The sequence below is a fragment of the Gekko japonicus genome, unplaced genomic scaffold (genome assembly GCF_001447785.1).
Source record: "Gekko japonicus isolate JY-2015 unplaced genomic scaffold, Gekko_japonicus_V1.1 scaffold4143, whole genome shotgun sequence".
NCBI lineage: Eukaryota > Metazoa > Chordata > Lepidosauria > Squamata > Gekkonidae > Gekko > Gekko japonicus.
Window position 1 is genome coordinate 83,806 of NW_015168165.1, and position 12,366 is coordinate 96,171.

At 48.0% G+C, this 12,366-nt stretch overlaps 1 protein-coding gene across 1 annotated transcript; it reads right to left on the minus strand.

Moving 5' to 3' along the window:
- Positions 1-249: 249 nt before the first annotated feature.
- On the minus strand, positions 250-3,693 carry LOC107113622 (SET-binding protein-like; the record flags this gene model as incomplete). Its single annotated transcript, XM_015414968.1, is given in 2 exon segments — positions 250-435; positions 438-3,693. Coding segments are annotated over 2 exon segments (3,442 nt in total), but the record flags the coding sequence as incomplete, so codon positions are not given.
- Positions 3,694-12,366: the final 8,673 nt, after the last annotated feature.

A 12,366-nucleotide genomic window follows, 5' to 3' on the forward strand; every position in this document is an offset into this window, starting at 1 on the left:
TCAATGTTCACTGCATTATAAAACATTTTGAACTTCTTTTCCTTCCTACTTCATCCTCTCATTTCCTTTTGTACCACATCTGTGGGATTTTAGACTGTTATTTTAAATCATCGACTTCTTTGAGAAGGTGGGCAGATAAAACGGCATATAAACAGAACAAACAGATAACGGATATCAAAACGGGTAGTGGCAAGAGAGCTCAAGCTTTGAGTTGACGGAAGTATATCTTTTGTAAATTAGGACACTTACCTGAAGCAGCAGAGGAATCGTAGGAACTCCTGTCCCTCCTACTCGTCCTGAAAGTCTGAAGGTCCTTCTCCCTGTAGGTCCCGAATCCTTCAAAACTCCTCCTTTTGCTACTGCTCCCGTCATTGTCCCGCTTTTCGCTCAACGAACTGATCTCGCCGAACACGTCCAGAGACTCAGACCTTGCACTCCAGAGTACCTCTTCATGCACGAGTCGACGGGGTCATTGCCGGAATCGCCCTTATCCTTGCTTGGTGCCCACTGCTGGGTGTCAGAGAGAGACAACGAAGACAAGGTGTCCACTTCAAAGTTGCTCTTGGAGCTTTTGTGCCCCGTTTCGCAATGCTGGTGCTTCTGCTTCTCTTTATGCTTGCTCTTCTCGGTCAGCAGAGAGAGGTCTTTATCCGAGACGCTTAACCTTTCACTGACTGAATGGCTGGAGAAGCCGGCGGACTTGCTAGCAAAGAGACTGCTCAGGTCATCGTGAGCCCCCAGTATCCGCTCGTCCTTGTGTTTGTGCTTATGCTTGTGTTTCCTTTTGTGAAGCCGGCCGCTGGGCATGCTCGGCCCCGAAACCTTTGGAGACGTCAGCGATGAATGCACGTCCCCAAGGCCCATCCCGACGGGGGTCTGCAGATGAACGCCATGCTTCACTTTATGCTTGGCAGTATTGGGCATCTTCATGTGAGAGCTTGTGTGGAACTGGGGAGGGGGCACAGTAGGCCTCATAAATGGAGAAGCGGCTCCGAGTGTGTGGGACAGGTACAAAGGAGCTGGGTACTGACCATAGTAACCAAGATTCATCATAGGCATTGATGTGTAAGGCATTCCATAGGGTGCATAGTAACTCCCACTGGGAATAGGGTAACCAAACCCCTGTAAAAAAGGCACCTTTGTCATGGTGTCATTGGTTTTGGCAGGTCTACCACGCTTCTTCTTAGACTTCAGGTCGGAGGTCCTGCGAAGATACAGCAATGGGTCATACTGGATATATGGCACAGGGTAATAGTGATCAAAGTTGATCCTGAAAATGCTGGGGTACGGGTTTTCGTGATAAAACGTGTAGCTCCTGTGGGAAATCCTGAACACTTGGAACTTGCTGATGAGTTCTTCCAGGTCTGCGAGGAACTGGAGGTCGTCTCTGTTCTGCAGGTTCTTCCTCTTCCTCTTGTGCTTTGGTTTTTTCATGGTCTCGTGAGAGAGAAAGTTATCGACAATGAGATGCTTCTGCCGGTGGCTGTGTCTGTTCTTAGTGCTGGTGTCCGACTGAACCGCCTCTGGATTGTCCAGGCTGCAGAAGTCGAACGAGTACCTTCTGCGAGATTCTGAAGTCTTCTCTGCTTGGTCAGACGTACTGTTGTTGTCCGTTCCAATCCCACTATCACTTGGTATGGTTTCCTCGCTGTGGGATTCGCTCACTGGTGAGAGCGTGACTTCCTTCAGGGAACCTATATCACAAAGGTGGGAAGGAGAATTTGCCATTAGCCTGGGTGGGGACAATTTCCAAGTCCCGCTATGTATCCCTTTCTGGGTTTTTGTGGGAAGAGCGCTGATGGGCTGTAGATTTGGCATAGTTTTCAGTTCTGAAAAATTTGTTTCAGTGCTGGCAGGGCTAAGGTTGCCGTTAGACCCCACTAACTGCGTCGAAAGCGGATGAACAGCTGCTGGTGACGGTGTCCCAAGTGAATGCAAGTGGGAAGGCACTGCTGGGTTTTCTGGCTGGCTGGAAACAGGCCTCAAATGTTTGATGGCTGTCTTCGGTTCTTCCAACGGGGGCTGCAACTCAGACCGTGGCTTTCTTCCCCTTTTCTTGCCAATGTAGATTGTCCCCCTCTTGCTCACATTTATTTGCTTCCCTAGTCGGGCATCAATGGTCGGAGTAGTCCCCGTACTAGCTGGTGGCTGTGTTTTCACTTTCAAAGCTATGTTGCTCGAGCAGGATAAGATCTGGCTCAAAAGATTCTTCCTCTTGAGGGTCTTCATTTTGTTGATGGTCTTTATGGTCTTCTTATCCAACACACCGAGCTTGCCGACCTTTTTGTGAAATTTCAGCTCGCTGATAGATTTATCCTCTCCTGGAGCCATCTGGGCCAACTTTGCCAAGTTTCGTCTCCTCTTTCTCTTTTTCGTACCAGGGAATTCTCGGTTGATTGGACTGACTGGGCTGGTGGATGTTCCTTCGTGGATGGTTTCGACAGTGAGTAAAGGCTGCTTCTTTGGTCGCCCCCTCTTCTTCTTGATGGGAGTAATCACAGTAAGACTGTCTGTATTGGTATACAGAGGACTAGACGGGGTTATGGGATATGCTGATGGAGGTTCTACCATCAGTTTCTCAGAGGGGCCTAGGGGAGGTTCCCGGAGCATATTTTTAGGTTTGCTGCAAGTCCATCTTCGTTTGGCGGCAAACTTTGGATGTTGAACCTCTGACTGTTTGCTGGGTGCAGGAGTATCAATGGCCAGCGAAGCAGGCATCACAGTCGTGGACTTTCGGAGCCTGGTGGCATTGGATGCAGGAGATCTATGAGCGACCTCATTATTTTCCACTGGCACTAATGGAGACTCACTTTCTGGAGCTTTTCCTTGTTTTGCGACTCGCGGATCTTTCTTGCATACCTCTGTTTGTGAGTTAGTCCTGCTGGCTACATCATTGCTCACAGGGTGTCCGGAAGGTGAGGCTTTCTCTGGGACATTCTTGTCAACAGCAGTCTTGGGGGACTGCCGTTTCTTCCTTTTGTGGCTAGGCAGCTCCACTGTTGGAGTCTTGATTGGTAGAGTAATTCGCATGCGACTGGAGTCGCTTTCGGAACTGTTGGCGGAGTTTGGGCTTTGCCTAATGGGCGATGGTTTGGTTGCACCGGATTCCTTTTTCCCTTCCATACTGTCGTGAGTTTTGGCCTCAAAGGACTTCTGAGTATTCTTCACCCATTCCATGTCTGTGTGTTGGACGGTTTGATTGATTAAATCTTTTTTACTGGACTTTTTCTTTGTGCTGCCACTGGGTGGATCAGAAGCCTCCATCTGTCCCCCTCCCTCTTGACTCAACAGTGGCAAAAAACCATTGCAATCTGATGGATTAGCAGACTGGGAAGTCGCACCAAGGGCACTGGATCCCGGGACTGCGCTGCACACAGTATGGTCTTTGTTATTACTGGTGGCCAACTGACCCCATGTGTTGCTGGCGTTAGATTTCTTAGACTGGGATTTGCTGAAAGACACAGTGGTCTCCGAGGCAGGGATCTTGGCGGAGCCGCTGGCTTCTCGACTCGGCTCGGGGTCAATGAAGCAGGTTTGGGAAGCCGAACCAGATTCGGAGCTCGCCGGCCAGTCGAGATGATGCTGGTTGTTGCTTTTTTGCTGGTGCCTTGATTTTAAGGTGTCACTGGTGAAGTCCTGCTGGTGCTCTGGATCATAATGCGCAGCAGCATGCTTTTGCAGCCGGTCATAAACCTGCAAAGAGGGGAGGAGAAAGGGAAAACGTCATCGCAAAGTCCTTTCTAGCATGATGCAGCAAAATTAGGGAACGCAATGAATAGCATTTGTCCCACCGTAACCCCCCTGCTTTTTGTATCGGCTGGTGTGCTATTGGTCAATAAGGGAAGGACAGAAAAGGGGAAAGCTGGGAAGACAGGGAGCAATGCTGTCACTGCTGTGATAATAACTGACTAGATCCCAGGGTCTACTCCACATTGCATGTGTGGAGCCTCTCTTGCTTGGCCGGAACACATGCATTTACGATTACGTGTGACTTCCCCATGTTATGGTTTTGCCCAGTCTGCTCCCCAATCACTCACACGGCAAAAATAGTACTGTAGAAAATGTTTTTATCCGTGCCCACTCATGTATTCTACCATGTTCTACCAACCGATCTGGTAAACACGATATTCTGAATCCTGTCCACTTTATTTTTCAACTCCCATTACCTTTCACTCACCAGGAGACAGCATTTTCACAACCGACTGCAATAACTTTGGTACAGGGCTCAAGAGCCACTGTGGTATAGTCCCAACCTCCCCAAAAGTTTTCAGGACAGGTAACTTATATTTGCTTACTGTACGACAGTACCGAACAAGTGAATGATGCCGGGAGATTGTAGTTTGGATCTACAGACAATATGCTATTAGAAGAGGGGTGACCCCCTTTCTTGTTGCTACCCTGAGGCTCACATGACTTATCCTCTGCAGGGGTTACCCCACAATGCTTTTTACAGGGTCAAGAAGGCTGCTGGGAAAAGCCAGAAGACAATCTGTAGAATCAAAATCACTGATTTTCCTACTGTCACCCATTAAAGATGGGCAATGCTTTTTACAGGGTCAAGAAAGCTGCTGGGAAAAGCAAAGACAGGGAAAGGTCAAGCTTTTGCCAGAAGACAATCCGTAGAATCAAAATCACGGATTTTCCTACTGTCACCCATTAAAGATGGGAGGGGCTGTGGCTCAGTGGTAGAGCATCTGCTTGGCATGCAGAAGGTCCCAGGTTCAATTCCCAGTATCTCATAGAGTCACAGAGTTGGAAGGGGCCATACAGACTATCTAGTCCAACCCCCTGCCCAATGCAGGACCTGCCTAAAGCATCTCCAGTTAAAAGATCTGGAAGACGGTGATGTGAAAGACCTCTGCCTGAGACCTTAGAGAGCCACTGCCAACCTGAGCAGACAATTCTGACTTTGATGGACAAGGGTCAGATTCCGTATAAGGCAGTTTCATGTGTTGATGTGTTCGAGATGCAGTCAAGTAAAGTTTTGAAATTTGGCTCCCTGAGTATTCTATAGCATCCACCATGGTGGCTCTTTGACCTTTAGGTTTAAAACTGGATTTCCAAATCCCCATTATTTTCAATCCTAGCTCCTTTCCTGTTGTTGTGGATCAGTGATTCCAAATGTGATATTTGAGGGGGTACCATAGTGGCTGCTGATGTGTTCCCTGGCACCCACTAGCTTCTTCCCCAAACTAAAGTGTCAGTCCAGGTTTTCCTCCCATTTGGAAGCAGCTGTTTCTATCACAGGAAGATGCTTGGCTTGCAAACTCCGAATGTTTTGCGCCTAGACCAGTTCCCGAGCAGTCCTTTCATTGCACTTCTTCACCCAAAGAGTGATTAACTCTTGGAATTCACTGCCACAGGAAGTGGTGGCGGCTACAAGCATGGACGGCTTCAAAAGGGAATTAGATAAGCGTATGGAGCAGAGGTCCATCAGTGGCTATTAGCCGCAAGGTATAGATAGGGACTCTGGGGCAAGTGATGCTCTGTCATCTTGGTGCTTGGGGGGGTCAACAGTGGGAGGGCTTCTAGTGTCCTGGCCCCACTGGTGGACCTCCTGATGGCACTGGTATTTCTGGCCACTGTGTGATACAGAGTGTTGGACTGGATGGGCCTTTGGCCCGATCCAACATTGGCATCTCTTATGTTCTCTTATGTTCTTATGTTATACATTCTAACTGCTGTCAACATTCTCAAGTGCCCAGAGGTTCAACAACATTAGGAACTCCTGGTCTAAACCAGACATTCTGAATTGATACCTCGGGCACCGAATTCTAGTCCTCAGCTAGACCATCATTTTGTGTACGCCCGGCTCCTTTCTGATTTCACGTTGCTCCGAATTCCCCGCACGTTACTATGCGAGAGTGGCACATTGTGGAAGAATCCTTCCATGTGCTTCCCTGCTGCATGGTAACCACAGATCACGTGGGCCCAGGGCAGGCTGAGTTTCATTAGCTGTTAACTGATATGCACAGACTGTTTATTCAAAAGGACGGGCAAAGCAAGCTGAAATTAATGCACTCGGAGTGTATTTTGCTCCCAGTGTATCCACCTGGATGGCTGCCTGATCCCCCACGGCTCCTAACGCTTTGGCTTCGGTTCACACTGCTGGATGAGCTGTACGGTCTCGGGGCAGCAAAAAGAGCAAACACAACACAATGGCCAAACTTATGGGAGAGAGGAAACAAGGGGAAGGGGGGGGGGCGACAACTGCCTAAAACCAAATTAAACCAACCAGCTCTTGGGTTCAAGGTCCAGACAAGCTATACAGATGCCACAGCTGCCGGTGTAACTGAGGTTCGACTCCAGTAGCAACTTAGAGACCAACTAGATTTCAAGGGTCTGAGATTTAGAGAGTCAAAGGTCCCTTTGATTCATAAGAGCTCATACTCCAGAAATCTAGTTGGTCTCTAAGGTGCTACCAGACTCAAATCTAGCTGATGGAACCAAATGGCCAAAAAGACTAATGACAAACCAGGAAATCACCATTCAAATCCCATCTTATCTATGGCCTTGCTTCAGAGAAGCCCCCAGCCCAGGTGCGTCAAACATTTGGCCCGGGGGCCGGATTAGGCCCCTGGAGGGCTTCCATCAGGCCCGCAGTGGAACTGGCCATCTCCTGCTTCCAGTTCTGCTGCTGCATCAGACGTGTTTGGTTTCCTTAACTTTCCCCCCCAATATTGTTGCATTGTAATGCAACCAAACTACGCTTAAAATAAAAAGAGAAATAAAGAAAATGGGGGCGGGAATGCAACTACATGGCTGTCAGGAGGAGCGACTGGATCCCACAATTGATGCAGAACACCAGGAGCGGGGCAACTGTTGAAAACTGTTGACCAAAATGCAAGGATTACGCTCTACAGCGGAAACGGTGCAGAAAACCCAGACAGCCTACAGAATTGAACTCCCTTTTTGGGTTGGAGAGAACAGAAATACGGTGAACCCATTTAATCTAAGTCCAAGATCTTATCCTGCTGACCTAGAAGGAGGAGAAGAGATTGGATTCATACCCCGCCCTTCACTCGGCGTCTCAGAGCGGCTTACAATCTCCTTTCCCTTCCCCTCCCCACAACAGACACCCTGTGAGGTAGGTGGGGCTGAGAGAGCTCTTTCGAGGACTGCTCATGAGAGAACAGCTCTGAGAGAACTTGTGACGGACCCAAAGTCACGCCAGCAGCTGCATGTGGAGGAGTGGGGAGTCCCAACAACAGCACGTTATACCCTCCAGGCAGAATTTTCTGGATTCAGCTCTGGCTGCTGGAAGTTTTGGCAGTGAGCTCTCCCCAAGGAAAACCAAGATGCAAGCACATCACATCAGTGGGTGACTTCTGCCCAACGTGTCTATGTAAAGTGTGGCCACGTCACAGCCAACTTAGAGTGGCCCCACCAAGGAGATTTCAAGGGGAGTGAAAAGCAGAGGTGGTTTGCCGCTGTCTTCCTCTGCAGAGTCTTCCTCCCTTCCAAGTACCGACTCCGTTTAGCGTCCGAGATCTGACGAGGTTGGGCTATACCATGCTGCCTTCTACAACGTCGCTAAAGGTAGGCAGGGCTAAAGCAGCGGGGACAGCCAAACCACTTTACTCGACCAACTTGCCCCAGGCTGCATGCCCAAATGGCGGCTTGATGGGAGCCCAAACCGAGATGGACTTGGATTGTGATGTTATTAGGGATTTCACAATACAAGGAAGTACTTCTTCACCCAAAGAGTGATTAACACATGGAATTCACTGCCACAGGAGGTGACGGCTTCAACAGGGAATTGGATAAGCATATGGAGCAGAGGTCCATCTGTGGCTATTAGCTAGAAGGTACAGATAGGAACTCTCAGTCTAGGGCAAGTGATGCTCTGTAGTCTTGGTGCTTGGGGGGGCGCAACATTGGGAGGGCTTCTAGTGTCCTGGCCCCACTGGTGGACCTCCTGATGGCACCTGGTGTTTTTGGCCACTGTGTGACACAGAGTGTTGGACTGGATGGGCCGCTGGCCTGATCCAGCATTGGCTTCTCTTATGTTCTTATGTTCTTTCTGCTTGGGTGGCAACAGTGGGAGGGCTTCCAGTGTCCCGGCCCCACTGCTGGACCTCCTGACGGCACCTGGTATTTTGGGCCACTGTGTGACAGAGTGTTGGACTGGATGGGTCACTGGCCTGATCCAACATTGGCTTCTCTTACGTTCTCTTATGTTCTTATGTCCCCAAACGTGTTTGGTTTCCTTAACTTCCCCCCCAGTATTGTTGCATTGTAACGCAACCAAACTACACTTAAAATAAAAAGAGAAATAAAGAAAATGGGGCGGGAATACAACTACATGACAGGAGGAGTGACCATATCCCACAATTGATGCAGAACACCAGGAGTGGGGCAACTGTTGAAAACTGTTGACCAAAATGCAAGGATTACGCTCTACAGCGGAAACGGTGCAGAAAACCCAGAGCTACGGATCGAGCTCCAAATCGCCGGGAAACGGAGGCAAGTTTTTAATGCGTAAATCATCTAAATGTTGTGAATGAATGGAAATATTCAAGTATGGGCTTAGATTTCAAGCTTCGCAGAAGGGGTAGAGTCATCTGGTCAGAGGTGGCCATAGGACAAGTCCAAGGTTGCTAAATGCAAATTAATGTTTTTAATAATTGTGCAAAAGAGGGAATCCTAACAGGGGAAGGTGTCCACATTCCTTGAGATACGCAGGGCCCACTAAAGCAATTTCCTCATTATCATCCAAACTTGTTGCTTTCGTCAATATTCTTGGGCTGTTTTACCTAAGCAATCTCTATTGCCCAGATTTTATTTTCGTTTGCCAAAAAGGGGTGGCTACAGAGTGATGCACATAAAGTTGCCACTCAAAGAAACACAGGCAGCCTCTGTGTTTCTCCAAACTCCCTGGATACTCCTCCCTGCAGTTTTGCCTCAAAATGTTATTTTAGGCTAAACTGTCAGCAAGTGTGGAGAAGGTAGACCTGCAGAAACAAAATGTCAACTCAAACCCAACCTTCCCCCCCCCCCCTTTAAAGTATAAGAAACCTATTTTCTTCAGAGTGGCCATGTGGAGACACAGAAGGTTCTAGGTCTGAACTGCAAATAGAGTGTCCTCTAACAAACATCTGATTAAAGCAAATAATTTCTCCTCCACTTGCAGCTGCTGGATGACCTTGGGCAAGCCATAGTTCTATCAGAGCTGTTCTCTCAAGGACAGTTCTCTCAGAGCTCTCTCAGCCCCACCTACCTCACAGGGTGTCTGTTGTGGGGAGGGGAAGGGAAAGGAGTTTGTAAGCCACTCTGAGAGAGAGACTCTGAGTGAAGGGCGGGGTATAAATCTAATCTCCTCCTCTTCCTCCCCTCCCTCCATTTGTACCTCCCACTCTGCTGTACTCTGAAACTCAAGGCAACCAGCTACAGTAAAATATCCACAAAACAGTAAACTACTTTTAGGCTTTGCTTAGCAACATTCTGAGAAATCATCTCGACAAAGACTCTAGCTAGGGAAAAAAATATATATCCAGCCCTTCTTCCAAGGAGGTGAGGGTGCCATTTGTGGTAACCCTTACAACACACCTGTGAGGAAGGCTACAAAGCCCCTGGTGGGGATGAGGGTCCGTCTGCCTCCAATTCCCATTGCCCACCACTGCTCCGGGAGGGAGAATATAAAAGGCAGCGTCGCATGCGGCACTATGTCACTCCCGGTAAAAGCCTGGAAGTGACGTAAGGTAGCTCTAGGAATCACCAAAGTGAGATTATCACACTCCAACACCAAACCCCCACACCTCGGCCTAGCAATCCTACGGTGAAGTACAAAAAGGCTAAGAGATCATAACTGGCCTTTGGCAACCCATTCATTTCAGAGTCGGGGCCTGAACCCGAAATTCTGACTGCAATCCCAGGCAGAGTTACACACGCCGAAGCCCACTGACTTCAGTGGTCTCGGAAGGGTGTCACTCTGTTTAGGATCGACGCTTTAAACCCCACACTGGCTCATTATTGTATTTACCCAAAAGAGTAGTGTTTTTTCCCTCAGGTGTGTCCTCAAGGGGGGAAAAAGAGTGGTTTGTCTTACGTTTGTGAATGATGTATAACAATTAAAGGAAAACACAACTATGTGGGGGCCATCTCTATTCTGGGTAAAAAATGGCTGAACCTTTAAGCAACTGCTCCGACCTATCGCTTTCACTGTCCGGGCAACACTGATGGCTGTCATGAAGGCAGTTTCACCTGGGAAGCCATTTTGGTCTACAGCAGCCGAATGAAATTTTAGCCTGTTAGCATCTTAAAAACCAATAATATCTCCCAGGGTATAAGCTTCCGTGAGTCAGAGCTCATTTTGTCAGAAGGTATGAAGGCACACCACCTACGGCTACCGGCTCTGGGTTGGGGAATTCCTGGAGATTTTTTTGGGGGTGGAGCCTGGGGTGGAGAGGGCGGGGCTTGTGGAGGGGAGGGACCTCAGTAGGGTACAATGCCATACAGACAAACTTCCAAGGCAGCCATTTTGTCCAGAGGAGCTGATCTCTGTTGTCTGGAGACCAGTAGTACTTCTGGAAGATCTCCGGACACCATCTGGGCGTTTCCAACTCTAATACCACTCAAGGCAAGGCTACGCCGTAATCCAGAGATCAAGCATGTGAGTTACGGCCCCATGACACAATTTCCACGTGATAATGGTTTCAGCTGTGATGGCGTGGAGGACATCGGTTCCTAATCTATCCGTAACCCCTCTCCCCTAATACCAGAAACCACCTGCCTAGAGAGGCATCTGTCCGATCGCTCGATAGCAACCTCTCTCGCAAAACGAACAGCTAATACCTTGACTCCCCTTCTTTAAAGCATTAGGCGCTCCATCTGTGAAAACGGTTCCTCGAGTATAATTCCCCATTAAGAAGCTTTATCTGGATAGATAAGCAGCTGCTTCCCACGTCACTAATTGCGGTCTGCTGTGATTTTTAAAACATCTGCACCATTGTGGCTCTGTCATTTTCATATTCTAATCAGCCTGAATCTTGGAAGGGAAAATTAATAATATTTCTTTTTTTTAGATAAGCAGCTGCTTCCCACGTCACTAATTGCGGTCTGCTGTGATTTTTAAAACATCTGCACCATTGTGGCTCTGTCATTTTCATATTCTAATCAGCCTGAATCTTGGAAGGGAAAATTAATAATATTTCTTTTTTTTTTAAATAAGGCGTATCACCGATTGTTTCTCCGGGTTAATTAGCACACAGCCTCCTTGCAGAAAATAATTAACGAGTAAAAAGAACACTGATCAGTATTTATTTATTTATTTTTAAAAAATCTGTTTTTATCACACCCTTCCCGCAGATGCTCACGGGCTCGTACACACTGGTTTCTCCTTCTCCATTGTATCCTCTTAACCGCCCTGTAAAGTTAGGTGGAGATGTGACAGACAGACTGCTCTCTGGCCATCTAGTGCGCTTCAGGTCAGACTGGGAAACTGGAACACAAGTTTCCCGCATCCTAATTTTGATGCTGTAGCCACTAATTCAGGAGTGGTGGTACAGAGATTGGCAGCACACATACACCCAAAAAAATTTCTGCCATGTTTTTCTCTATCCTTAAAATATCAAACAGAGCTCTGTATGACCTAAGGAGGGCTTTGGAAGACGTAGCCACTTAGCTACGAGAGAGAGAGAGAGAGAGAGAGCGAGAGAGAGAGCGCTGATGAGTGGTTTTGTGATAACCACTTCTGACACCACCATTCATAAGCACAAAAAGTTAACATTTTCATTCTCTCAGAAATATCCTTCTCTGTCATTCAAATTGTTCCCCCGTGAAAGCAGAACCATGTGGTCCTGGCTCGCTGCTGTTCTTTGGGTCAAAAGGGCTATCAATAACACGGCAAACCTAGATAGCATAATAAAAAGCAGAGGCATTACCCTGCCAACAAAAGTCCGCATGGTCAAAGCAATGGTATTCCCAGTAGTCATGTATGGCTGTGAGAGTTTGACCATAAGGAAGGCCGAGCACCGAAGAATAGATGCTTTCGAATTATGGTGCTGGAGAAGAGTCTTGAGAGTCCCTTGGACTGCAAGGAGATCAAATCAGTCAGTCCTAAAAGAAATCAACCCTGACTGTTCCCTGGAAGGCCAGATAATGAAACTGAAGCTCAAATACTTTGGCCACCAATTGAGAAGGAAGCACTCACTGGAGAAGACCCTGATGCTGGGAAAGACTAAAGGTCAAAGGGACGGCAAAGGATGAGATGGTTACTGTTATCGATGCAACGAACATGAAATTAAGCACACTCCAGAGGATGGCGGAAGACAGGAGGGCCTGGTGTGATGTGGTCCATGGGGTTGCGAAGAGTAGGACTCGACTGTGTGACTGAACAACAACAACAAAAACAAAAACCAGGTATGA